We start from the raw sequence: 27046 nt of genomic DNA, 5'->3' as shown, positions 1-27046 counted from the left end.
CCAATTAGGCTGCAAGGCGATTGAGGCTATATGTTTGGTGGTTGGACAAATTACTGCCTTGCCTCTCGGTGCTTGTAGCATAACAAGGAAAAAAAAAGGATCTCCAGGGGAAATATGTATCGGAGAGCCCCCGTGTTATGTTTTCTCCTGACTTCACTCGGATTGTGTCACGGAGGGATTTCAGATGTTCCTGGAAATTCTCCTCCAGCGGGTCGAGAAGGGAGGCTACTCTTCGCCAGTGTTTTTCCACGGGTGGGCCCAGCACGGCACGGCTCGCTGGCTTTCACTGGGAAGAACCCCATTGAAGAAACGCAAACTACTGGTGAGTTGAAAATTCCATGAATAAATTGGAGTCAAAATCGGGTACTGGTTAGCTGCACACGCATTATGTATTTTGTTGTTTAGATGGCAACAATTGTAAGCACAGTTTGATTCAGGGGTTGTCAACCTTGGTGAAATTGAGTGCTACGTCTTGATACACATTTCACTTCAAATTTGCTCTCATTAATACTGTTGTTTGTCAGCTGTAATCATTGCTGCAATACTCAATCTTTGAACTTTACCATTTATTTTTCTCAAAAATGCTAAATGACATCAGCACAGTGTGATTGACAATTTACTAAGTGCAGCTCACTGGTAAGTGTGACCGATATTTTGGGAGAACAGCAACCCACACAAAATTAGATGAATTCATTTTTGTGTGGCTCTCGTGAGCTACCATTTTGATGACCCTGTATGGAAGTAGATTAGTGTCACCAGGATTTGAATTTGAAATGTATATTGATCACATTTTCAATAGTTTCCACAATTTGCTGTCTAAAATTAAACCGTACAATTCACTGTCTAAAATTCAGTCTGTGCCACCAGGCAGAACACTTGGCCAATCGCAGTGACGCTTTCTTAGTCATGTGACGTCACATACTAAGAAAGCGTAACTGGATTGGTTGGCTGTTTGGTTCTGACCTGAAGTAACCCTGTCTGGTAGCACAGATGGTGAATTTTAGACCAAAAATTGGAGCCAGTTGAATTGTTAACATTGAAAAGTTACACTGAAATACAACTATTGAAAATGTGATCACTTTATATTTAAAATTCAAATCCTGGTGGCACTTATCTACTTCCATATGCCTGGTTTTAGTTGCACCTTCTGCCATCTAATGGAAGAGCATCTAATTGTTGTGCCTTTCACAAAAATGTCAGAGTTCATCTATAGATAAATTGACAATGGTCCATTTGCAGAAAAGAAACCATTTTTGGACCAATCGAGTGAAATCGAAAAATGTTTCTTCACAGAGTGGGCCGGAATTGTAGATCTATTTTACAAGTTATCTCTGTAATCAGTGATCAGGAACATACATGATTGATTACAATTTGTGGAATTCGTATTTCGAGTATGGTGTGCATCTTGACATTGAGTATGATGCGAGTAGGAGTTCATATGTAGAACCAATGAGGATAACAATCCATCCATTTTTCTTTTCCTGCTTATCCTCACAACGGTCGCGGGGAGTGCTGGTGCCTATCCCAGCTGTCAACGGGCAGGAGGCAGGGTACGCCCTGAACTAGTTGCCAGCCAATCACAGGGCACATAGACAAACAGCCGTACTCCCAATCACACCTAGGGGCAATTTAGAGTGTCCAATTAATATTGCATGTTTTTTGGATGTGGGAGGAAACCAGAGTGCCCCGAGAAAACCCGGACAGGGACAGGGAGAACATCCAAACTCCACACAGGCGGGTCCGGGATTGATCCTGGGACCTCAGAACATTGAGGTCAATGCTTTACCAGCTGATACACCGTACCGCCGCAAAAAGGATTAAATAAAAAAATAATGATAAATAAAATCTCAATTTAAATCTTGTTGCATAATCTGTCTTTAATAAAAGGTCACTCATCTGAAATTTTAACAGATTTTATTATTAAGAGAAACAAACTGGCTTGGATGCACATTTAGTGAATACTGTGAAAATATCTATACATCAATTTGATGGATTGATCATAAATTAAATTATATACTTGTCAATCATGAGGTTATTTACTGAACAATACCTGATTTTAATTATTTGTTTTTTTCTTTTCTTTTTCAGTGTTCAACAACAGTTTGAATGCCAGAGTCAAACGCTTGGACCCGTCGGTGCAATGCAGTGACAACACCATGTCTCTCAAGGTCAAACAGGCCAGAGTGCCACATTTTCTTGTGGACAATGGTATGTTCCATTATTTAAAGGGGGGGAGAGTAGCGCATGTAAATAAAGCATGATGACTGCAATGCTTGTTTTCCCACGCAGGTGATGGGGTGCTCATCCCAGTGTCTCAAATACCCTCCAGATGTGGCTACTTGGTGCGGAGGTCCCGGAGAGACTTGCTCTTCACCGCCCCGTACCAGGGTTGCTACGTTAGCCGACGGGTTAGCTTCATTAAGTCATCTAGCTAGCTATTTTCTGATTGTCAAAAATGATCCTGGCATTAGCAAAAGGATCTTCTTGTCATTACCACATCCACATTTACCTTTAGATTCATAACATGCATGCCAGGCCAGTGGTCGCTCATTTTGTCATGGAAAAACCACACCTATGAAAAATATACACTGAAATTGAAACAGGAATGATAATCCAAATAATAATAATTTAAGAATTCCAACAATTGCCTTGTTGGCTAACTTGTGCACACTCTCACTGACCTGTTCATCTTTCAGTCTGGCAGGGCTCTCGTCAACTACCGTAATTACCGGCCTACTAGACTTTTTTTTTTTTTTTTTTTTTTTTTCTCTCCCCCCCCCCCCACACGTTTTCAACCTTGTGGTTTATGCGATGATATGGCGCTAGCGCGGCGCTAGCCCACCTGGTTATAAGTCTGGGTACACAGAGTTTAATGCTAATAGAAGTGCCGTGCTAACGTTAGCGCCCCAGCTAATGCTAGCGCCACGCTAGCGTTAAACTCTTTGTGTACCGAGGCTTATAACCAGGTGCACTTGGCAGGCCGGGAATTATGGTATATGAACACTAGTTTAAAAAAAAAAAAACAAAACAAAACTGTCCTATATTTTAGGGTGGTGAGTATGTACTGCCCCTGCGTCTGTGGGGCTCCACAGCGACGATGTCTTGCCCCGCTGTGTCAGTGCCACCTTCAGCTTCCTGTTACCCCACAGGAATGGTCGTCAAGCTTGGCGACGTCCCAGAAACTGAAGTCAAAGTGAAAGGTAAATGTAACAGTTGCACAGTGTTGTTTTGATATCAAGATTTACGTGTAATCACTCTTTAAAAAAAAAAAAAATGGAACTACTACAGTATCTGACACGTGGAGGTCCCTTTCATCAGCGTGCGGCAGTTGTAGGTTCGCCATTGACGTGTCCCCTGAAGGACTATTTCTCACTGCCCCCTACCACAAAGGCTTGTGCGTCAGGACTAAGGTACAGGGGTCACTCTTGGGGAAAAATGGATTCTAAATGTTACAACTTTTAATTCAATCTTTCTTTGCAGGACAACGTGCATTCTTTGTCCCTTCTCCTGACTGATGTTGAACTTTCAGTCAAGTGTCCCTCCTTACCAGACAACAAGACGGCAACGGCAACATTTCGCGATAGCGCTCAACACCCCCATTTGTTACTCCCACAGTACCAAGCGTCTCCTGGATCTTTGCCTCCTACGCGAAGTCCCGGCGTGCCTTCAGACGCATTGCCAAAAATGTTTCGACATCCACAGTTGCATACTGCGCTGTACCCTGGACAGAATCCGGAACTCCACCGATTACCTTCACTTCACTACCCAGCATATACTTCAGAGATTTCGCCTCAATACTTTTGGTTTCGCAGACCAGTACTACCGACTCATGCTCCAGATAACACTAGACCTTATGCTGCCTTTGTACATCCACATTATGGATTTCCATACATCTCCCAATTCCCGATGGCACCTTGGACTTACCAATCGGCGCCTGCTCCAATACTGCCTCCCACCACTACTTCTCCCACCGTAACTACAAAGGTCCCCTCCCAACATGAAGAGAAGCCAATTATCTCTCCAAAGCACCAATTTCATAATCATAATTTACAATCTCTCTGGTCCTTCCCACTGAGGCTACCAGATGGACGAATTCAAACTATTCACGGTCTGAAGAACCCCCTCCCGCAGTTCTTAGCGCCACACGTTTACCCCCGTCCTGATCAGATCCCGGTTATGTATCCCCCTGGTAAATATTTTTCTCGACAGCAAAAGCCCCTTTATTACCCACACCCTTATCTGCCGGTATACTTTGCCCCTCCGATGACGGCGTCGCACGGCTTTTCAAATCCTCCTGCCAACCATCCGTCGTAGTACATTCCGGCTAAGCGGCAGCAGCGTTAGCCAGCCTGACTACCTTTCGTCATCCAAGGTCACAACTGCAGGGGCTCGTGATGGCGTCACAGTCCGATGTGGGGAAATTCCCCCCCCATTATATTTAACAATATTACAATTTCCTTGACGGGAAATAAAGGGTGGTTGATGATTCCATTTGTTGTCTGTTTTTTTTTTTTTTTTTTGTGGTTGTCTAGTCAGTGGAAAAAGTTGACATTCACATTTTAATTCACCCATCCATCCATTCTCTTTTGCCGCTTATTCTCACGAGGGTCGCAGGGAGCGTTGGAGCCTATCCCAGCTGTCAACGGGCAGGTGGCGGGGCACACCCTGAGCTGTTTGCCAGTCAGGGCACATGGAGACAAGCAGCTGCACTCACAATCACACCTAGGGGCAATTTAGAGTGTCCAATTAATATTGCATGTTTTTGGGATGGGATGTGGGAGGAAACCGGAGTGCCCGGAGAAAACCCACGCAGGCATGGGGAGAACATGCAAACTCCCCACAGGCGGGGCCGGGATCGTACCGGGTCCTCAGAACTGTGACGCCAACGCTTTCCAGCTACCCCACCTGGCATTTTAAATCACAATTTTCAAAATAAAATAAAAGCAGCTTTCAATTTTAATCATTTAGACACTGCACTTTATTCCAAATTTCTTTATCACCGGACTGTAAAACTAGATTCTATGGGATTGAATAGTAAATTTGTCAATAAATGTAATTTTGATTATGGGAGTGAAGTGAAACCCCCCAAAATTGTGTACAAACATACCAAAATTAAGTGTAAAATTGAAGATCAACACCATAAATTTCCTTGCATCAAGGATTTTTAATGTGCTGGAAGAATTTGTAGTTTTCTGTTAGATGCTTAAGAGGACGAATCTGAGCATTTGACAGCGAAGGTTATTTCTGGAAAACAAGTGAAGAGCCTGCTGTACTAGTAATGTAAACGCATTGAAACTGAAGTGTATGTATAGTATATGAAATTAATATTCTAACCGCTTATTTTCTTTGACCTCCAAACATATGTGGATTTCATAATTTTTTCCCACATTTTTATATAGAGAAGAAAAAGATTTCTTTATTCATTAACGTTGGGATAATACTTTTATAAATGACAGAATGGGGGGGTTTCTCTCCTCTCCAAATATCTAATCTAGTAGGTTATCCTCAACCAAATTCATACCCGAAAGTGAGCAAAAAAAAAATAAATTAAAAAAATATATATGTATCTTAAAGGGAAAACAATAATCATAGTAGTGGAAAAAAAAAAAAGAAAAATGATACTACCTCCAAGCACCTCACGATAAATGTTCCAAAACAATGTACAATAATTTACATATTCGCTTCAAGTAAAAAATATATAATAAAATGTTTCAAATTAATAATTTAACACTACTTTTGATACGAAAGTGCTGTACGAGAAAATTAAGATACTTTACGAGTTATATTCTGCAAGGTAACTAACTTACATCCAAGTTAATTTCTGACAGGAAAAGATAAGAGTGATCACAGTGGATTTGCTGTCTTTATTTTTAATTTTTTTTTTTCAGGGCGCTGTTGTGTGTTTTGACGCCGAGCACGCTATATGACGTCATCGGAAAGTGCTCCTCCATCGGGAGAGATGAACGGTCACCAGCACAATCCTCTAAGCGCCCACGTAAGTTGACGCCGACAACCCTCCCTTGCCGACATTGTGAATTACTCTCGGCGTGAAATCCGCTTCCGCGTACGCCCGCCCGACCCGTGCTCGTTTGGGTGCTTGTCGACGCGCGCTGCGTTCGCCCGGAGCTAGTTAGCCAGCCGCGGCGGTGGGCTAGCTGGCTAGCGAGCTAGCGAAGTATGCTAAGTGACAGACTGGTTGCCATTGGCCAGCCAAGCCAGTGGGCACCTGTTTTACTGGCCGGCTAATTCAGGTGGGGCGAGGTTTGTTTACTTTTGTTATTCAAATAGAAACTAAATCGCCCTTTAAGTGAGGGTAACAGGTGAGTGTCGTATGTAAATTGACAGTGAAGTGAGCGTCCGAGGATTAAAGACGTCGCGATGTAGTTGTCATGATGTTCTGTATCACCGAAAACTCATTGCTTGTTAACTTGAGATACATTTATACGCTGACATTGCTTCGGAGCCATTACCACCCTTTCTCTAGGTGATGACAAATTTATACAAATGCACCCTTATTTTTGCTCTCGAGGAAGTAATACACGCCGAATGAGCCCAATACGTCTTCACGCGAAGTCATAGAATACTCCAACCTCGCCCGTTGCGCTTTCTCGCCGGTGTGTGCCGTGCGGTAAAATAAACAACCCGCGGGCGCAGCAATTTAGCTTGTCCTGCTAAAGTGTCTAAACGCGAGAAAGCCGATCCAAATGAAATAAAATAAAACAACAGGAACAACAACGTAGTCAACGTTTAACTACCGTGACTTTTAGTCACCAGGTCAATTGTGTTGACCAACTACAGCTATGTGTACACTTTAGTGTAAAAGGGAGGCCTCGTATGGGGTTTAGTTAGCAATCAGCTTGTTTCAACCTCTTAATTCTAAACCGTTGAGCTTAGGCTATTTGCAGTCAAACAATCATTTGTTTGTATTGCACATATTTGACAGGAATGTGCTGCGTATTATTATATTCTTCATGATCATCCCATTTTCGATGCTAAATGCACCTGTAACTCATGAGCTTGTATTCATCTCAGAAGAATGCAGATAGCGACATGGTTTTACATCAAACATTTGTCTGTATTGACAGCTTGTCTTCTTTGCACTGCTGTAATTAAAATTAAGCAAGCATGAAGTGCTCCCGAAGGGGGGCGTCCATTCATTAATTAACATTTGTGTAATTACTAGTGAATGGCCTTGAGTGCCAGTGCTTTGAGAATAATTAAATCCACCCTTACGTTTAGCTAAAACAGAGAAGGTCATCTACAATATTTTTTTGTGCACGTGTAATGGAACCTTGTCCTTTGTGTGCACTCGTCATCATCCACCTGATGAGTACACATCAAACATTTGCTTTACCTTTTTGTTCTGGTTTGAATAAACAACCTTTGTACAGAAGCTCAACTCTGACAAGTGTATTTCCGTTTGACTTTTTTACTCGAGCTTCCTATTCTGGAAATGGCTCCGGGAGCCAAAGCAAGGGAATAATTGTAATTTTTTTTTTCTTTTTGCTTTGTAAAACCTTGCAGCATGTGATTTTTCTAAATGTTAACGGAGACAGCTGACTGACGACCAAGAGCCGCCCTTTCAGTTGGAAGACTTATCCAGGGGAGGTGGTGGATGTTTGCTTGGAATTTTAATCCGCCTACCCTGTCCTTTGGACCGCACATTGGCTGATGACAACCACTGTAGGTATGTTACTGTTATTTGACTCTTCTTAAATGCTAATTACAGATAAGACTTTTTTTTTTCCCCTCGGTTTCTTTGTATTTGAAGAAAAGGTTCATTATTTCATTGTTCATGATTCCAAACTTAATTTTCGGCAGCACAAAACAGACAATCAGTACAGTCTTGTAATGGATTTGGGGCATTTTTCTGAAATATTCACACAATAAAAAATTGCTTCTCACTTGCTTAATGGTTGTGCTCCAGAAGTAAAAGCTTAAATGCGCCACGACACGCACAACCCTCAGATGGTGCGACCTTGGAGCGCTGCAATGTGCAAAGAGAGGGAGGCGAGTTGTTGGCTGACCCATTTCAGCAAAATCACTTTGCCCTGAGCTTAGAGACGACGGACGCTGGTGTAATTTCTTTGCCTTTGGGAAATGTTTGCTCCAAGCGTGTGAGGAATGTTTGCTTTCAATGTCGCATTTTAGGATTGCACACATGTAGCATCACAGCTGTGATGGGATGATTGCTACAGCTTCACTTATTAATAATATAGATTTAGATACAGTGGAGTCTGAAATTGAACATGTTCATTTCAGAATGTTTGCTAAAAAAAAACTACTTAGGAAATAGTGAAAACATAATGATAATGTTCCAGATAGGCCTCTCAGTTCAGGGTTAGGAAGATACAAAATGTCACAATCATAACATAATTATTAACTGTACTGGCAAAAAAAAAAAAAACATTTAACTGGTTACAAATGTAAAATCTGTTTAATGTAAAATGCAATTCTAATACACTCTTTAACGCTTGTCAAGAAGTTGACAAAAATTGTGACACATTGTGACAAAAATGTTGGGACTCTTGTTGAGTCTCACGGCTTTCAAAAATGTAAGCTTGCGTTTTTCCTCATAATTTGTGAATATGCCTGGTTTTTTTTTTTTTTTTTTTTTTTTTTTTTTTTTTGGGGTGACCTAAAAAATTTCACCCCAATGCTTCAGTGTAGGTGTGGAGTTTGTTTGGAGATAGGAAGTGTTGTGTGCTTCAAGTATAACTTTAGGAATTCTGTCCGGAAAGTTCACCCTATGATTCATTGGAGTCTTAACACATTTTCACATGTGTTTTGGGGATTTTATTACTGTCTAGTAAAACTTTTTAAGGCTGGGAGCAAACATGATACAGTGCAAATTAATATCATACCTACCGTGAAGCCTCGTGCTGGCACTGTCATTTTTTGGGTCTTAGTCTAAGCAGAGGAAATTATGAGAGTTCCAAAGAGCAGTGCCAGTCCTTTCTTCAAAGCTCAAAACCTCTGCTAGAAAGCAAAACAACAACAAAACTAAAAAAAGCAGACTACAACTTTTTAGATTTCTTTAGGTTGAGTCGGCGGCTCTTTAAATGGCAGGTGTGTGATTGCTTAAATCTGAACAGCTACATCCCCAGTTATGAGGGTGTGCACACTTGTGCAACAACATAATCTCCCCCTTGAAGGATTTTCTTCCAACTGAGTTAGTGGAGAGCTTGTAAGTCACATTAATGGTGGAAAAAGTTTAGTTTTATCTTGGACTAGGTTTTCAAAGAGAACCCAATATTAACCCAACCCGTTGACAGCTGGGATAGGCTCCAGCACTCCCCACAACCCTTGTGAGGATAAGCGGCTAAGAAGATGGATGGCTGGATGGATGGATGGATGGATGGTCCATGTTGTTCCGCCGGGGATGGCAGATTAGTACGTAGTGATCTGGCTTTTTTTTTTTTTTGGGTGGGGTCCGTAAATCCGCGATAGGTGATCCGGAAAGTAGAGAGGGATTACTGTATATGTTCTTCTCCCACTTTCTCTTCTCATGTCTTAATGCTGGTCCTGCTTTTAGATTTTTTTTCCAAGAGTTTTTTTTGTTTTTGTTTTTTGGGGGGGGGGGCAAAAAAAAGTGCCAGTAAAAAGCAAACCGTGCAGTTAATCCTCTGATGCTCGCTGAACCGAGCACTTGCGATCTACACTGGTCACGTGAAGTCATCCGTCTTTTTGAAAAGGTGTTCCAAAAAGCCACAAAACATCGCCAGAATTAATGGATTTGCTTTTAGCGATTGATCATGCAGCTGACTCATGGAATCGTTTTATCAGAGAGAGCTACATGTATGGCAAAGCCTCAAAACGGGCCTGGATTCATGGCGGCGAAGAGTCACGCTTTGAAAACAGTCAGCGTTCCTAAATGCTGCTCAAACACGGAAGCGTAAATGTGAACACCTGCTGTTTTAATCTTTCCGAGCGAATGTGCCGCCGCTGGATGGCGAATGAAACCGGGTCAAATCCTACATTTGGCCGCACGACGAACGTGCAAGCGGAGTCCGCTGAGGCGTGTGTGTAATATCGTATGTAAAAGAAGCACAAGTCACGCTGCTGCTTCAATAGTTCAGCTGCAAATCTAGAAATGGACATTTGCATGTTTGCTATTGCGTTGTGTGCACATTGTCTGGCTTTTGCCTCACAGCACTAAAATAATATTTGACAGGCGAGCACCCCCAATCACATGGATGTCACTAGTTGCACGCTGACACTTCCTGAGAGCCTTTTCCTTCCCGTGATCCTGCCTGCACTCGCTTTGTCATCACGGCATACCAGAGGTCAGACCGGTACAGCCAGCCGAATAAATGCTGTGAATCATTCATTTCATTTAGTGAAGAATGCTTTTCACCGACGGCTACCCTGAACAATTTCGCGCAGCACTTCCTGAAACTGTGCCCTCAGCGTTAATGCCGTGCGGGCGCACAATTAATTGCCGGGTAGGTTTGCTAGCGCACCTCAAATAGACTGCACCGGTTTTTGTAATTGATGCCACTGCGTGTCGGACTGTCGAGTACGTTTCTCCACTCCGCTGCGTGCGTCGCATATACGGCGACTGTTGTAGTGAAGATGACACAGTCGCGCACTTTTGTATCTCACAGAACTCGTGAAATGGTGTAGGTGTCACTACAGTGGCGGCCTGTGAGGGTGTAAATGTTTTTTTTCTTCTTCTTTTTTTAGCCTGTCCCGTTTTGTGAGTCAGCTGAGGAGAGGTTGAGCTGATGGTAAGCGACCACCTGTCCTTATCGCTTCTACTCTTATTGCAGCAATCCTATTACGCATGTAGCGAGTGAAACTAATTGCCATACATATTTTAACGTAGAAATGAGTATAAGAATGTGGTGAGGGCGAACAGAAGAGCACCATTTGTAACAAATCAGCTGGAACCATTTTCAGTTTAGATTTTAATTTGGATTTTTCACTTTTTTTTTAAATTTCTCTTTGTTTGCTACATCTACACACATCCATTTGAATAATTTCTGAAATGAAACCTTTCCTCTACATATGGTTGGACTGAATATGGTCCTCATCTGGCAAACTTCCACATTTCAGAAACTGTTCTCAAAATGTTTAAATATTTTTGTTCTTTTTGCGGAAATATTTTTTGTTTCAGCAAGTTGGTGCTGTCAGTCATGCCATGTTTGATGACAAATGAAACTAAAACAACGTCACAGTTGCCTTTCATGTTCAATCCAGGATTGTTTGGAGGGGGGAAAATGGATGTCTCTGCACCAACTGAGTTGATTTTGCTAACTTCTTTGTATTCTTTTGGTTGTTCTGTTTATCGCACACTTTTTGCATGTAGTAATTTTTTTTTCCATCATTTTTTTTTTCTTTTGGTAGACAAGCATGACTTTGAGCCAAGCCACAGATGCATGTCTTCTCTAAAAGCACAAGTGAGCGCCATCCAACCAGCCTCTCGGAGGGGAGGGGTGGGTGGTGTCGACGCCGTGTAGCTTGTTTCGTGCACCCCCGCCCCGAGTAGAACTGGAGGCCTCTGATGGATCAGGGTTGTAGCGAGCAGTGTCCAGAGGAGGCGGACTCAGGAGGCCGGGCGGAACCGGAGGGCGGGAGGAGGGCGTCCGAATCTGAGCATGGTTTGTCCAAAATCACCCATAACGCCCTGGAGAACATGGGAGCGTTGGGCCAAGGTCTGAAGCAGCTCTTCCAGCCACAGCGCAGACGCTCCTCTGTGTCCCCGCACGACACCGCCACCTCCTGCGCGGGGGCCCCTATTTCCGAGGCCACCGATGCAGTCTCAGAAGTCGGGGAGCCTCGAGCCCCCTCCGCCCTCTCCTTGGATTCTGACGGCCCTGCCGCTTCCGCCCCTCCCGCAGCACTGAGCCGCGTGCTGCAGCAGATCCGCGGCGCTCCGCCAATGATGAAGCGAGGCACCAGCCTGCAGAGCCGCCGCAGCAAGGCGGGGGTCGCCGGGGACGGCCCCCGGAAAGGTAGCCCCCAGATTCACCGTCGCAGCACCCACGAGGCCCTGCTGCAGGCTGGGCGGCCTCGTTCCTCCTCCACCACGGACACGCCCAGCAGCCCCGCCCTGGCAGACATGCTGCTCACGTCCGGCTACCATTCCACTGAGGAGCCTGACAAGGTCAGTGGCCATAATATATCCATCCATTTTCTTTGCCGCTTATCCTCACGAGGGTCGCAGGGTCAGCTGTCAACGGGCAGGAGGCGGGGTACACCCTGAACTGGTTGCCAGCCAATCGCAGGGCACATAGAGACAAACAGCCACAATCACACCTAGGGGCAATTTACAGTTTCCAATTAATGTTGCATGATTTTGGGATGTGGGAGGAAACCGGAGTGCCCGGAAAAAAAACCCACGCAGGTACGGGGAGAACATGAAAACTCCACAGATGCGGGTCCGGGATTGAACCCGGGACCTCAGAACTGTGAGGCCCACCCTTTCCGGCTGCTCCACCGTCCCGCCGGCCATAATTTGAATAAAACAAATGAGTGCTGGATTTGAGTTAAATTTTTCACAATTTGGGGCTACTATGATGTATCAAATAATCTGAATGATTCAATTTCAAAAAGACGTCGAAGCATAATTTCCTCGACACGTCGCCCAAAGTCAGCTCCAATTGAAACGTGAATCCGAGGAGCATGAGGGCTATGGGAAATGGCTGAAATGATAGAAGCATTCACACAAGACAAACTAAGATGTGATTTTTAGGATGTTGTAGTATTATTATTATTATGAAGTTTTGTACTGTCAATCTCGAGGCTTTTTTTTTTTTTCTTATTCTCCTGCCACAGCCCGATCGCTACGATGGATCGGCTCCCGCCGCCTCACCCAACGCGGTCTACTGCGGCGCGGACGGGTACGACGTCGTCGACAGCACGCCGGACCCTCAGCGCACAAAGCAGGCTATCGCCCAGCTGCAGCAGAAAATCCTCAAACTCACGGAGCAAATCAAAATCGAGCAGACGGCGCGAGACGACAACGTGGCCGAGTACCTGAAGCTGGCCAACAACGCGGACAAGTTGCAGAGCGTGCGGATCAAGCAGGTGTTCGAGAAGAAGAACCAGAAGTCCTCTCAGACCATCCAGCATCTGCAGAAGAAGCTGGAGAACTACCACCGCAAGCTTCGCGAGGTGGAACACAACGGCATCCCGCGCCAGCCCAAAGACGTCCTCCGAGACATGCACCAGGGCCTGAAAGATGTCGGTGCCAAGGTGTGTGCGCTACCTCTCATTCTTTTAAGTCGAGGGTGGAATGCCTGCCAATAAACATTTTGGAGAGTGGTTCTCCCAAAATAAAAGCTAACGACATACCTTTGATTTTCTTTTGCGGGGGGGGGGGGGGTAATCTGAAAATAACGTAATTCCCGGCATACAGAGCGCACCTGGGTACTAACGCTAGTGCCGCTGCGCTCACGCTAGCACCGCGCTAACAGGGCCGGTTAAAAAAAAAAAAAACATACTAGTAAAAACATACCGGTAAAAATCACTGAGACACGGCAGTAAAATACTAGGGCAGGATCGGTAAAAGTCACTTCCTCGGCACATATATTCCGGCGGTCTCACTCTTACCTTTTCCGCCGTTAGAAAAATGTACAAATTAGCCGCATCGCCGCATAAACCTCACGGTTGAAAGTGTGTGAAAAAAGTCGCGTCTTATAAGCCGTAAATTACGGTAGTTTCTCTTTTTTAGGCAACTTCAATCTGCACAAAATGTCCTCCAACTATAGTTCCCATATTCAAGCAAAAACCTCTTTATACCTGTGGGGAAAATTAAGAAAACAAGAAATATATTGGGTCATTTTAAAAAAATATCCATTTTCACAATTTTTCCAATAAATGTTTGAAATGAGAAGAATCATCTTTATTATCATGAAGATGCATGTATACACACAAAACTTGTTATCTGCATTTTACCCATCACAAAAAACATACACACACTTGTGAGTGGAACACACAGGAGCAGGGGGCAGCTGGGGCCCCAGGGGAGCATCAAGTGCCTTGCTCAAGGACACCAGTCAGGGTCTTGAACCTTGGTCCCCGTGATGACAGGCGATGATCGTAACCATTGGGCCATTTCTATTTGTAATGTTGGGGCTGTGTTGTCGGTGATTTATACAGTCGACTGCGTGATCACTTCAATGTTTTGTGGATTCAGTTTTCATGATTGTACAAATAATATACTGCTAAAATTGTCTTCCGGAATGGGTGGTAGTGGGTGAACTTTAAAAAAAAAACAAAACCAAAAAAAAAAAAAACGGACTGCATATGCCGTGTGTCAGTTTTTAACCGTGTGAACCATCGCAGGTGACGGGCGGCCTCTCCAGCATCTCCCACGCCACCCACTCCGCAGCCGGAGCGGTGGTGTCCAAGCCGAGAGAATTCGCTTTCCTCATCCGGAACAAGTTCGGCAGCGCCGACAACATCGCCGCCCTCAAAGATTCTCTGGACGAGACACCGGGCGAAGAGGGGGTCAGCCCCGGGGGCACGAGGGCCCTGGCCCCGGGCCACCTGCAGTCCAGTCCCAAGTTCGGCAGCGAGGACGACTGCTCCAGCGCCACCTCGGGCTCGGCGGGCGCCAATAGCGCGACGGGAGGCCCCGGCGGCCCCCCCAGCTCGAGGGGGAACACGCTCGATCCTTCTCAGGCGTCCGCCTTGGATGCTCTGCTCCACGAGATCCAAGATCTACGGGACAACCAAGGTCGACTTGAAGAGTCTTTTGAAAACTTAAAGTCGCACTATCAGCGCGATTACACCATGATCATGGAGGCCCTACAAGAGGAGCGCTACAGGTAACGCACGCCACGGTGGATGCAAAGTCGTTTGGGCGTTTGTCCCGCATCTTGTCATGTCCCGCTTAATGGCCACAACTTCCTCCTCACTAGTAATACGGTTCAGCCCACGAGTACACATAGAGCGTGGACTTGTACGCAGTATAAAAATGCTTTTGTCATACTTGTCCACAAAAGGCCTCTCTGGCAGTTACTTGTGTTTGACCCAGTTTTGCCCCTGCTTTGTCCATATTTGGCTAAGACCAGACCCCGCTTTCCTCCGATTGGTTGCCTCGGTGTAGAAAACCTCACCCTCACTTACTTGTGAGAGGACATGATTTTTATGTTGATAGCGCTTTTCCAGGAGAAAGCGCGAAGTGAAGATCATCGGAAGAAAAATGTCTGGAGCTCAGGCGCCACTGTAACAACCCAAATACTTGAAAAAGGCGGTTTGGTGAAATTACGGGAGTTTAGTTTTTTTCCACAGCAGTGAAACTCTGCCGAACCCTTTCGCGAACAGTGAAATTCAAACAAGTACCGTGATTTCCGGCCTACAAGCTCCGACTTTTTTCCACACACTTTCAACCCTGCGGTGATGCGGCGCTAGCGCTTTTTTTTTTTTTAAAGATACAAATGATAGAATATATAATATAATTTCCCTTTATCACATATAGGGATACTTTTTTTTTTTTTTTAAACTCGTGTTCATATACCATAATTCCCGGCCTGCCAAGTGCACCTGGTTATAATCCACGGTACACAGAAAGAGTTTAACGCTAGCCCCGTGCTAACGCTAGCTTTCTGTGTACCGAGGCCTATAACCAGGTGCGCTGTGTAGGCCGGGAATTACGTTAAGTGAAACAAAGGTTTTGTAAATGACTCTCGATCACAGGTGTCAAACTCAAGGCCCGGGGGCCAGATCTTGCCCGCCGCATGATTTTATGTGGCCCGCGGAGGCAACTTTCATGATTTTTTTTTTTTTTTCCCAACCTGTAAAAAAATTTCAAATTTTAATATCCTAAATGAAAACGAACTATTACAAGCATTGTTGTGTTTTCAAACAACAATAATTGGGAAAAAAAACATTACCCTTGATTTCTGATTCCAACACTAGTTCATAAATTTCATGTGTAAATGTGATGAGGCGGTTGAATATTTTCATCGTTTCACCTTTTGAGGGAAACCATGAGTACAATGTGGCCCACGACAAAAGAAGAGTTTGACACCCCTGTCCTAGATTCCGCCAGAAGGTGCCAAAACCCCTTTTTTTCTCCCCATTGGACAAAAATGGGGCCACAAAAGGGCTTGGCACAAAAGATGATAACTAGTAGAATTGTATTTCACCGCGTGCACTAGTTGCCGCTTTCAAACGACACGATTCATCTGCGCCTTTGGCGGCGTGCAGGTGCGAACGCTTGGAGGAGCAGCTCAACGATCTCACCGAGCTGCACCAGAATGAAATCCTCAACTTGAAACAGGAACTCGCCAGCATGGAGGAGAAGATCGCCTACCAGTCCAACGAGCGCGCCAGAGACATTCAGGTGAGCGGTACCGACCGCGCCCTTTTTAAGCACACAGAAGCGGGGCGTCACCACCAGTGTGGGTTCGTAGTCGAGGGTGGGCTGACAGGTACGCGTTACGTACTTCCTGTGCACATAAAAAACAATTTTTCCCTCTCATTATTGCTTGGTTAAAGTTATTCTGCACTTTTGTTCATAAAACAAGGTTTACGATGCTGGGGGCTAAGTTGCTACAGATATTTTAAGCAAAAAACAAATGTATTTCTGAAATGATTTAATTATATCAAGTATTTCACCTATGCATGTATTTCTACTATGCTAATAATGTTATTTCTGGGTTTTTTCGCGGTGCGTTCGAATTCACAATAACGTGCGTCGTTGATAACCGAAACGTTTGAAAACCGAAGCGCGTTTTCCCATTACAATGAATGGAAAATGAAGTAATGCGTTCCAAGCCTAAAAAGTTTTTTTTTTTTTTTTCTAGCTTTTCCCTGATAATAAACTGCATAGTAGAAATACATGTATAGTTTACTTTATATAATCGAATAAGTTAATGTCTTCTTCTTTTCCTTTTGGCTTGTCCCATTTGGGGGTCGCCACAGCGTGTCATCTTAGATGAACGCGTAACAATGTTATTTCCGTTTTTTTTGGTGGTGCGTTCAAATTCACAATAATGTGTGTCGTTGAAAACTGAAACGCTCGAAAACCGCAGCGTGTTTTCCCATTACAATGAATGGAAAATGAAATAATGCGTTTTTTGGTTTTCTTTTTTAGCTTTTCCTCATAATAAATTGCATAATAGAAATACATGTATAGTTTAAATATCTAATTGAATAAGTTAATGTCTTCTATTCTTTTCGGCTTGTCCCGTTAGGGGTCGCCGCAGCGTGTCATCTTACATGAACGGATAATAATGTTATTTCCGGGTTTTTTTTGCAGTGCGTTTGAATTCACAATCTGCGTCGTTGAAAACTGAAACGTTCAAAAACCAAAGCGCGCTTTCCCATTACAATGAATGGAAAATGAAATAATGTGTTCCAAGCCTAAAAAAAAGTTTTTTTTAAAGTGTTTTTTTTAGTTTTTCCTGATAATGCGCTGCATAGTAGAAATACATGTATATTTTTAATATATAATTGAATAAGTTACCGTCTTGTTCTTTACCTTTCGGCTTATCCCGTTAGGGGTCGCCACAGCGTGTCATCTTAGATAAACACATAATGTCATTTCCGGGTGTGCGTTCGAATTGACAATAACGCGCGTCGGGGGTCAGCTGGTCGGGCCCCGTGCTATGTTATTTCCGGGTTTTGTCGCAGGCGTTTGAGTCCTGATTTCCGTTTGAAAACATCAGCCAAAAACGAAAACCGATTTATTCGAGAACAGAGACGTTTGACAACTGAGTCTTCAACGTACTGTACATTGTGGAGAGGGAGTCATGTTGGTTAGCTTTCTGGCTAGTTAGCTGCTAATATTAGCGTTAATAGCAGTAAGATGTTTTAGCTTCGTAAATTTATTTAGCCTCAGCACACAGTTTATGTTTGATGTAACATTATAACCACCTACATAAATAGATCAATACGCTGTAGCAAGCCGGCTCAGTTCCGTGCCTACGTGGTACAGGTACATCTCAATAAATTATTTGAATTTATAGAGATGACAGCGCTAAATAAACTGCGCAACAGAAGCTTGCAGATGTGATTTCCTGCAGTGGAACCGAATGAGGCTTCAAACTATGCAAAATATTGCATTTTGCCAGCTTATAAATGGTCACATACGGACCAAGCTGTCACCTCTTCACACTGTGTCGGCCTCAACGTTCTCCCCATCAAATCATCCGCCGTGCCTTTTCCGCTTCTGCGGCGGCGGTTCCGTGTTTTCCGTGCCCCGTTCAGCCGAGAGGTCTGAGAGACGCTCGCGGGAGTCAAAATGGCGGCGGAATTGAATATAAGCACTTCGCTCTTCCTGTCTGAATTTCCACCGATCGCGATCGGGTGTGCGCGCGACCCGCAGGAGGCGCTGGAGGCCTGCCAGACGCGCATCTCCAAGATGGAGCTGCAGCTGCAGCAGCAGCAGCAGCAGGTGGTCCAGCTGGAGGGCTTGGAGAACGCCACGGCGCGGACGCTCCTGGGCAAGCTCATCAACGTGCTGCTGGCCGTCATGGCCGTGCTGCTGGTGTTCGTGTCCACGCTGGCCAACTGCGTGGTGCCGCTGATGAAGACGCGCAGCCGCACGCTCTCCACGCTGCTCGTGGTCGTCTCGGCGGCCTTCCTGTGGAGACACTGGTACGCTTTCTCGGAGTATCTGCATCGCTTCCTGCTGCACCCCAGATGACGCGGCGGCTTTTCGGAAAGGCGACGCGCCCCCGCCCTCCCCCCCTTCGCCCGAGAGAAGACAGCCGCTCCGCTCGCCGTCTTCGGTGCAATCGTGGTTTTGAGAGAACTGCACACTTTTTCTCTCAGAAATTCTGAGTTTGTTTACACGTGGACCGCTTTACGTCGTCGTCTTGAATCAACTTTTACCGTGACTCATCAGTCAAAAGCATATTTGTTTTTAAACTCATCAGTGGACGGCCACATTTTTTATTTGTCACCCCCCCAAACATGAGCTTTTGTGACCAATTCTTCCTCACCGAGAAACGAACATTTGCACAGCGGCGCCGTACACTGGCTCTCAAAACGGTCGCGATGGCTTGGCGCGGTGTGTCCAAGTCCAACTGGAAGTTTCACTGCTGAAGATGACCTATGAACTCAACTAACATACTTGAAGAGCGCTCAAAGTGCTCAAAGACTCAGTGCTTCCGTACTGTCTCGATTAGTGGCAATGAAATAGTCAAGACGTTTTTTTTTTTTTTTTTTTTAAAAACAGACCAATAAATTCCCTCTTTTAACTCAAGTCTCATTTTCAGCCACTTTGTAGATGTGCAACAACACCAGCTGTTTTTTTTTTTTTTGAGAATCCGCATTGAGTTTGTCCATCCATTTTCTTTGCCGCTTATCCTCACAAGGGTCGCGGGGAGTGCTGGAGCCTATCCCAGCTGTCGACGGGCAGGAGGCGGGGTAGACCCTGAACTGGTCGCCAGCCAATCGCAGGGCACGTCGAGACAAACAGCCGCATTCACAATCACACCTTGGGGCAATTTAGAGTGTCCATTTAATGTTGCGTGTTTTCGGGATGTGGGAGGAAACCGGAGTGCCCGGAGAAAACCCACGCAGGCACGGGGAGAGCATGCAAACTCCACACGGGCAGGTCTGGAATTTGAACCCTGGTCCTAAGAACTGTGAGGCAAACGCTTTCCAGCCGTGTCGCCTGCATTGAGCTTGTCACATGAGTAAATCAAAAATCTACAAAGCACCCAATAAGAGCTTTAAAAAAAAAATTAAAAAAAAATCACAATTCCTAGCGAGGTTAAAGATTTTAATACAGGCCAAGAATTTTAGTGATAAACACATTCAGCCAAACTCAAGTTAACTTGGGGACACTGGAGGCAGTCACGCTGAGGCTGGGCGCCACCTTCAGCACATAATTTACATTAGAAATGTAAAATAAATTAATTCTTTAACAGTACTGTTAAGACAAAAAGATGCTGGTGTAAACGTGTGCAACACAAACTCTCCATGGCAAAGTTGCTATAAGTTACTTTCACTCACTGAAAAAAAAAAACAAAAAAAAACCATTTCTGTGGTTGTATCGCCCAGTCCGTGGGCCGCCCTCAAGAACCGAACACCCCAGCGTGACCGGTAGGTTCATGAGCTCCACACACAACGCTAGGTCAATGGCTGCAGTCAAACTTCCATATCAACCCTAGAGAACCCACGGGGGTCACGTCACGACTCGGTGTGCCGTAATTCCCGGCCTACAGAGCCTCACAGAGTACATTTGTAAAGGAAATACCATTTGGTACATACATACGACGCAAGTGCCCACATTGAAACGTGAGATATTTACAAAGAAAGACCAAAAGGGTTTAACGCTAGCGCCGCGCTAACACTAACAGGTTCTGGTTCCAATAAAACTCACCAGTACATATCATTGAGACATGCCAGTAACAGCAGCAACATGCTAGCACAGCGCTAACAGGGCCGGTAAAAGTCACTTCCTTGGTACATATATTCCAGTCTTATTCTTACGTTTTCCACTCGAATGCCCCCTTGCTGCACAAAAAAATGCACAAATTAGCCACGTCACCGCATAAACCGCAAGAAAAAAGTTGCGGCTTGTCGGCCGGAAATTACGCTAATTTAGAGGCCCGCTGTATAAACAAGCGCACCACAGTTATTCTTTGCACCCTTAAAGCCCAACGTCTCCCGTCAGCATTAATTTTTTTGGTAGTTAAGGCCCACGTGTGACCCAATAGCTAAACTGGAAGTAAATTAGTACATTTTTCCATCCATCCATTTTCTTCATCGCTTATCCCCGCGAGGGTCACGAGCACATTTTTCCAAATGTGCCATTTCTAATGTTCCTTTGATACTTATTGATTAATTTAGTTAGTACATAACATTTTAAACGAGGATTTGATGGTCTCGGGTTCTTTTGGGTTTTCACAAATCAACTCACAGGCCGTCAAAATTGAACAATGCTGAAGTAACAGTTCGGGGAAAGGCTTCACTGCACAAATTCAAGATTGAGAAACAAGTTTGGATGAGTACCGTAGAAGAATTTGACAGCCATATAAATGAAGAAAAAGTCCAGCCCGCCCGTACATTTAAAACCAGACTCCGTATTTAAGCAAAGAGCTACAAAAAAGATTTATTGAGACAATAATTAAAACATTCACTGAGCATTCTTCCTGCCTTGTTTCGCCGGAGCTTTCGAAGCAGGCTCTTTGGCCGCTTTCCTCTTTCCCACCTTCGCTTCCTTGGCTTTGGTCTTGCCGGCGGCAGCGGGTTCCTTGACCTCCGCGCCGGCGACCTTTTTTGCTTTGGTCTTTTTGGCTTTCTCGGAGTATCTGCATCGCTTCCTGCTGCACCCCAGATGACGCGGCGGCTTTTCGGAAAGGCGACGCGCCCCCGCCCTCCCCCCCTTCGCCCGAGAGAAGACGGCCGCTCCGCTCGCCGTCTTCGGTGCAATCGTGGTTTTGAGAGAACTGCACACTTTTTCTCTCAGAAATTCTGAGTTTGTTTACACGTGGACCGCTTTACGTCGTCGTCTTGAATCAACTTTTACCGTGACTCATCAGTCAAAAGCATATTTGTTTTTAAACTCATCAGTGGACGGCCACATTTTTTATTTGTCACCCCCCCCAAACATGAGCTTTTGTGACCAATTCTTCCTCACCGAGAAACGAACATTTGCACAGCGGCGCCGTACACTGGCTCTCAAAACGGTCGCGATGGCTTGGCGCGGTGTGTCCAAGTCCAACTGGAAGTTTCACTGCTGAAGATGACCTATGAACTCAACTAACATACTTGAAGAGCGCTCAAAGTGCTCAAAGACTCAGTGCTTCCGTACTGTCTCGATTAGTGGCAATGAAATAGTCAAGACGTTTGTTTTTTTTTTTTTTTTTTTTTTAAAAACAGACCAATAAATTCCCTCTTTTAACTCAAGTCTCATTTTCAGCCACTTTGTAGATGTGCAACAACACCAGCTGTTTTTTTTTTTTTTTGAGAATCCGCATTGAGTTTGTCCATCCATTTTCTTTGCCGCTTATCCTCACAAGGGTCGCGGGGAGTGCTGGAGCCTATCCCAGCTGTCGACGGGCAGGAGGCGGGGTAGACCCTGAACTGGTCGCCAGCCAATCGCAGGGCACGTCGAGACAAACAGCCGCATTCACAATCACACCTTGGGGCAATTTAGAGTGTCCATTTAATGTTGCGTGTTTTCGGGATGTGGGAGGAAACCGGAGTGCCCGGAGAAAACCCACGCAGGCACGGGGAGAGCATGCAAACTCCACACGGGCAGGTCTGGAATTTGAACCCTGGTCCTAAGAACTGTGAGGCAAACGCTTTCCAGCCGTGTCGCCTGCATTGAGCTTGTCACATGAGTAAATCAAAAATCTACAAAGCACCCAATAAGAGCTTTAAAAAAAAATAAAAAAAAAAATCACAATTCCTAGCGAGGTTAAAGATTTTAATACAGGCCAAGAATTTTAGTGATAAACACATTCAGCCAAACTCAAGTTAACTTGGGGACACTGGAGGCAGTCACGCTGAGGCTGGGTGCCACCTTCAGCACATAATTTACATTAGAAATGTAAAATAAATTAATTCTTTAACAGTACTGTTAAGACAAAAAGATGCTGGTGTAAACGTGTGCAACACAAACTCTCCATGGCAAAGTTGCTATAAGTTACTTTCACTCACTGAAAAAAAACAAACAAAAAAAAAACATTTCTGTGGTTGTATCGCCCAGTCCGTGGGCCGCCCTCAAGAACCGAACACCCCAGCGTGACCGGTAGGTTCATGAGCTCCACACACAACGCTAGGTCAATGGCTGCAGTCAAACTTCCATATCAACCCTAGAGAACCCACGGGGGTCACGTCACGACTCGGTGTGCCGTAATTCCCGGCCTACAGAGCCTCACAGAGTACATTTGTAAAGGAAATACCATTTGGTACATACATACGACGCAAGTGCCCACATTGAAACGTGAGATATTTACAAAGAAAGACCAAAAGGGTTTAACGCTAGCGCCGCGCTAACACTAACAGGTTCTGGTTCCAATAAAACTCACCAGTACATATCATTGAGACATGCCAGTAACCGCAGCAACATGCTAGCACAGCGCTAACAGGGCCGGTAAAAGTCACTTCCTTGGTACATATATTCCAGTCTTATTCTTACGTTTTCCACTCGAATGCCCCCTTGCTGCACAAAAAAATGCACAAATTAGCCACGTCACCGCATAAACCGCAAGAAAAAAGTTGCGGCTTGTCGGCCGGAAATTACGCTAATTTAGAGGCCCGCTGTATAAACAAGCGCACCACAGTTATTCTTTGCACCCTTAAAGCCCAACGTCTCCCGTCAGCATTAATTTTTTTGGTAGTTAAGGCCCACGTGTGACCCAATAGCTAAACTGGAAGTAAATTAGTACATTTTTCCATCCATCCATTTTCTTCATCGCTTATCCCCGCGAGGGTCACGAGCACATTTTTCCAAATGTGCCATTTCTAATGTTCCTTTGATACTTATTGATTAATTTAGTTAGTACATAACATTTTAAACGAGGATTTGATGGTCTCGGGTTCTTTTGGGTTTTCACAAATCAACTCACAGGCCGTCAAATTTGAACAATGCTGAAGTAACAGTTCGGGGAAAGGCTTCACTGCACAAATTCAAGATTGAGAAACAAGTTTGGATGAGTACCGTAGAAGAATTTGACAGCCATATAAATGAAGAAAAAGTCCAGCCCGCCCGTACATTTAAAACCAGACTCCGTATTTAAGCAAAGAGCTACAAAAAAGATTTATTGAGACAATAATTAAAACATTCACTGAGCATTCTTCCTGCCTTGTTTCGCCGGAGCTTTCGAAGCAGGCTCTTTGGCCGCTTTCCTCTTTCCCACCTTCGCTTCCTTGGCTTTGGTCTTGCCGGCGGCAGCGGGTTCCTTGACCTCCGCGCCGGTGACCTTTTTTGCTTTGGTCTTTTTGGCTGTGGCGTCCTTGACCTCCTTGGACTTTGCGCCGCTCTTCACTTCCGCTTTAGTGTCTGCAACAACCTCGTCCGAAACTTTTTTTGCTTTGGTCTTCTTGCTGGCTGCGGCCTCCCTGGGCTTCGCTTTGGAATCGACGACCTCGTCCGCAGATTTTTTAACTTTGGGCTTCTTTGCCGGCGCCGCCTTTGAGCGCAGAGCCTCCTCTTCTTTCTTGGTACCCTTTGGGGCCTGAAAAACAGCCAGGAAGTGTCATGTAAAGTCATCAAAATGACATTGAAACACGAGATATTTACAAAGAGAGATGCTAACAATAGCGCCGCGCTAACAGGGCCGGGGGAAAAAGAAAAAAAAAATTACATACTGGTAAGAATCACTGAGACGCGGCAGTAACACGGTAGCGCAGCGCTAACATGGCCGGACCGGTAAAAGTCACTTCCTCGGCACATATAGAGCTCGTGCACCTACATCAAATCACATCACTGGCTGGAAGTGTCGGTCAAACAAACCATTCTTCAATGCCGAGTCGGTTGGAGATGGCACGAAAATGCGTCTTATAGCACGACGCCCAGAATTTTGTCCGATACCGTTAAACATTTAGAAGGTGGTGATCAACGAGAGCCATTTGGCATAGAGGACCCATATTTAGCGACGAAGTTGATGATTTCGCTGATAAGTAATTGGACTGTTAACCCACTTCCACTTCACTTGTCTACACATGAATCTGGTGAGTAAGTCATTGAGATTTACACGGAAGAGTTTGAAAGCATAGAAAAGTCTGGACGCATACAAATACTTCATTGCTGGATCTGTTCTTGATCAAGAATAAATCCCACATAGTGATGGAGCCACTTAGATTTTTTTTCAATACAATACCAATATTTAAATGAATGACCCTGCTTTTACACAAACTCGCATTCATTAACTATGATTGGGGAGAAAAAAAAAAAAAAAAATCAGCAAGTGGGCTCCTTCGTGCACGAAGCGTGTTGCAGCCACACGTTAAACTACGTAAACATCACTGTGACCGACTGCTTATTTTCTTTTCAAATACGCTCTCTCGGGGAGAAGTTTACCGAAGTTTAACATGTGGCCGCAACGCGCTTCTGTGTATGTTGGAGACAACTCCCTGTCTTTTTTTTTTGTTACGCATTGTTCTCAAATGAGCCAATTTGGCATTCTAAATACTTTTTGGTAATTTGAGATTGAGAAGAATAATTCCTACCTGAAGTGAAGCGATCGCTACACAGCCGTCTGTATTTGGTTGGGCACCATCCATCACGTTTAATTGCCGAAATCCATCAATCTTTTCTGGTCTTTTCAGCTGGCATTCCAAAGAATGATCTCTTTTGAATACCTGTCTCGCCTGTTGTGACAACCAACAGCACGACAGGTCTCGGGTATTGCGAATATTCTGCTCCTCCGGTTCAACATCCCCCACACTGTCGAGCAGCTCTTTTTGACCGGCAATATGGCGCCGCAGTGAAAGTGGTGACAAGTCACGTGGACGAGCTCTATCACTTTTACCTTTTCCGCTCGAGTGCCCCCTTGCGGCCGTGAGAAAATATGCACAAATTAACCGCAGGGTTGAAAGCCGTTGATAGGCCAGAAATTACAGCACTCCTTCCCCAAATTGACAAAATAAATGTACATGGCCACAGTATACAATAACCTTTTCACAGCTGGAAATTTTAAAATCAGCAGCACTCAACACAAACAGCTTTTAGGGAATCTTATGACAAAGTAACTTGAGGTTGGAATAGTTCAAAGGTGGCGTCCACCTTTACAAATACATATAGCAATAATTGCAATCTTCCACTCCCCCCAACCACCCACCCGACTCACCTCTTTTTTTGGCAACTTGGGTTGTTCGTCTGCAGCAGTTTTCTTCTTTGTGCCACCTTTTTATAGATAAAACTAAGTTATTTATTTTAACTAGCTTCGCTTACTTGGGTTGACTTACCAGCTTTCGTCTTCTTGGGTGCTTCCTTTGCCGCTTCTGGAACTTTCTGGACATTCGGATCCAAGTTCTCCGCTTTCACTTTGGACTTTGGTGCAAGCTTCATGCATGGAATAAAACATATATTTTTAATTACTGGAATATTAGCAAGATTAATCAACAATGGTGAGAGAATTAATCCAATTTCATTTAGATTACAAACAAGGACATGCTGACAACAGAACGGTGGATTTGTGTTCAACAGGTCCAATTTCATATTTTAGTAAATAGATATTAGATCGTTATTTCAATAGTCATGAGTTTGTGATGCGAGAGTTTTTTTTTTTTTTTTTTTTTTTTTTCCCCCCGAACGATACCTTAAATTCACTTTACCCGAAATTTGCCGACGACGCCCGTGGTGACGGTGGAGTTGGGAGGCCGCACCAAGCTGCCGTTCTCCAGGCCTTTCTTGAGGGCTCTGCGGACGAAGTAATTCATGCGGATGCGGTCCACGGTGGGGTACTTGTGCAAGATGAAGTTCTGGATGGCGTATTTGGAGACCCCCTTTCTGGAATCCAACGCTTTGAGCGCCTCCATGACCATGATGCTCGTGCCCGGATGAGAGATCGAGAGACCTGAAGGCGATAAAATGGTCGCGTTAGCATCGACACGTTAAGACTGACGAATAATTTTATATACGTAAACAGTATATATATAAATAAATGTATTTTATTTTATTTTTTTTACCAGACTTTCTCGCTACTTTTTTGGGGAGTGGCGAGAAGCTCGTGGCCGCCATTTCACGGAGGACAAACGTTCGCCTTTTAGGAGGCATAGTTTCATTTATAATCTATAAACAATAAATCACATAAGATAACAAAAACGAGCAAAACAACAACAAAAGACTTTATACAAAGCTGCCCAACGGGCTAATGAGCGTCAGGTGCGCGACGAACCGCGGAGCTGCAAACGATTCACAATCGCGAGACTTCCGGATCACGTGATCCCAACAGAGCGGCCTCCTTCAAAGAAATAGTCAAATACTGTAGAAGTACTTAAACTATACTTATACTTAAAATGAAAAAAAAAAAAACCTCCCCACTTTGTTGTTTCAATTGAAATTTAGTCACGTTTGACTGTCAGAGAATGTTATCCACTATACATTCAAAAGTACAGTGCTTTTATATTATTAACATCACATCATACATTTATGGGCACCATTTCACAATCGTTGTAGCTTTGT

General features: G+C 44.5%; 3 protein-coding genes across 8 annotated transcripts; 2 read left to right on the top strand and 1 right to left on the bottom strand.

The window, feature by feature from the left end:
* Positions 1-25: 25 nt before the first annotated feature.
* Positions 26-4491, top strand: LOC133508077 (uncharacterized). 2 transcript variants are annotated; one of them, XM_061833787.1, is made up of 6 exons: positions 26-322; positions 2089-2208; positions 2290-2408; positions 3050-3200; positions 3319-3410; positions 3481-4491. In XM_061833787.1, the coding sequence occupies exons 1-6, from the start codon at positions 115-117 to the stop codon at positions 4312-4314; spliced, it is 1524 nt and encodes a 507-aa protein (XP_061689771.1). In that variant the 5' UTR covers positions 26-114; the 3' UTR covers positions 4315-4491. The 2 variants fall into 2 exon arrangements, with proteins under 2 accessions (XP_061689771.1, XP_061689770.1); XM_061833786.1 differs by having other exon boundaries at positions 28-322; positions 3289-3410.
* A 1406-nt stretch (positions 4492-5897) lies between these two features.
* Positions 5898-19165, top strand: LOC133507847 (transmembrane and coiled-coil domains protein 1-like). 5 transcript variants are annotated; one of them, XM_061833356.1, is made up of 8 exons: positions 5898-5995; positions 7525-7687; positions 10687-10730; positions 11350-12109; positions 12781-13200; positions 14293-14777; positions 16162-16297; positions 18284-19165. In XM_061833356.1, the coding sequence occupies exons 4-8, from the start codon at positions 11507-11509 to the stop codon at positions 18602-18604; spliced, it is 1965 nt and encodes a 654-aa protein (XP_061689340.1). In that variant the 5' UTR covers positions 5898-5995; positions 7525-7687; positions 10687-10730; positions 11350-11506; the 3' UTR covers positions 18605-19165. The 5 variants fall into 5 exon arrangements, with proteins under 5 accessions (XP_061689340.1, XP_061689343.1, XP_061689338.1 ...); XM_061833359.1 differs by lacking the exon at positions 5898-5995 and adding an exon at positions 6002-6251 and having other exon boundaries at positions 7525-7683; XM_061833354.1 differs by lacking the exon at positions 5898-5995 and adding an exon at positions 6002-6251.
* A 4487-nt stretch (positions 19166-23652) lies between these two features.
* LOC133507031 (histone H1-beta, late embryonic) lies at positions 23653-26805 on the bottom strand. The gene is made up of 5 exons (XM_061831571.1): positions 26551-26805; positions 26197-26438; positions 25828-25924; positions 25710-25765; positions 23653-24095 (listed from the first exon to the last, which is right to left on the bottom strand). The coding sequence occupies exons 1-5, from the start codon at positions 26636-26638 to the stop codon at positions 23703-23705; spliced, it is 876 nt and encodes a 291-aa protein (XP_061687555.1). The 5' UTR covers positions 26639-26805; the 3' UTR covers positions 23653-23702.
* Positions 26806-27046: the final 241 nt, after the last annotated feature.

This window comes from Syngnathoides biaculeatus, chromosome 10 (genome assembly GCF_019802595.1).
Source record: "Syngnathoides biaculeatus isolate LvHL_M chromosome 10, ASM1980259v1, whole genome shotgun sequence".
Lineage (NCBI taxonomy): Eukaryota > Metazoa > Chordata > Actinopteri > Syngnathiformes > Syngnathidae > Syngnathoides > Syngnathoides biaculeatus.
This window is presented reverse-complemented; position numbering and strand designations above follow the sequence as displayed.

Excerpts from the sequence above, each read along its gene's own strand:
- LOC133507031 (XM_061831571.1), bottom strand. The coding sequence starts at position 26,638 with ATGCCTCCTAAAAGGCGAACGTTTGTCCTCCGTGAAATGGCGGCCACG. Across the intron at positions 26,439-26,550 it reads AAAAGTAGCGAGAAAGTCTG|GTCTCTCGATCTCTCATCCG; the intron begins GTAAAAAAAATA and ends TATCGCCTTCAG. Across the intron at positions 24,096-25,709 it reads CCAAGTTGCCAAAAAAAGAG|GCCCCAAAGGGTACCAAGAA; the intron begins GTGAGTCGGGTG and ends GCTGTTTTTCAG.
- LOC133507847 (XM_061833356.1), top strand. The coding sequence starts at position 11,507 with ATGGATCAGGGTTGTAGCGAGCAGTGTCCAGAGGAGGCGGACTCAGGA. Across the intron at positions 13,201-14,292 it reads TGAAAGATGTCGGTGCCAAG|GTGACGGGCGGCCTCTCCAG; the intron begins GTGTGTGCGCTA and ends GAACCATCGCAG. Across the intron at positions 14,778-16,161 it reads CTACAAGAGGAGCGCTACAG|GTGCGAACGCTTGGAGGAGC; the intron begins GTAACGCACGCC and ends GGCGGCGTGCAG.
- LOC133508077 (XM_061833786.1), top strand. The coding sequence starts at position 115 with ATGTATCGGAGAGCCCCCGTGTTATGTTTTCTCCTGACTTCACTCGGA. Across the intron at positions 2,209-2,289 it reads ACATTTTCTTGTGGACAATG|GTGATGGGGTGCTCATCCCA; the intron begins GTATGTTCCATT and ends TTTCCCACGCAG. Across the intron at positions 3,411-3,480 it reads GCTTGTGCGTCAGGACTAAG|GACAACGTGCATTCTTTGTC; the intron begins GTACAGGGGTCA and ends CTTTCTTTGCAG.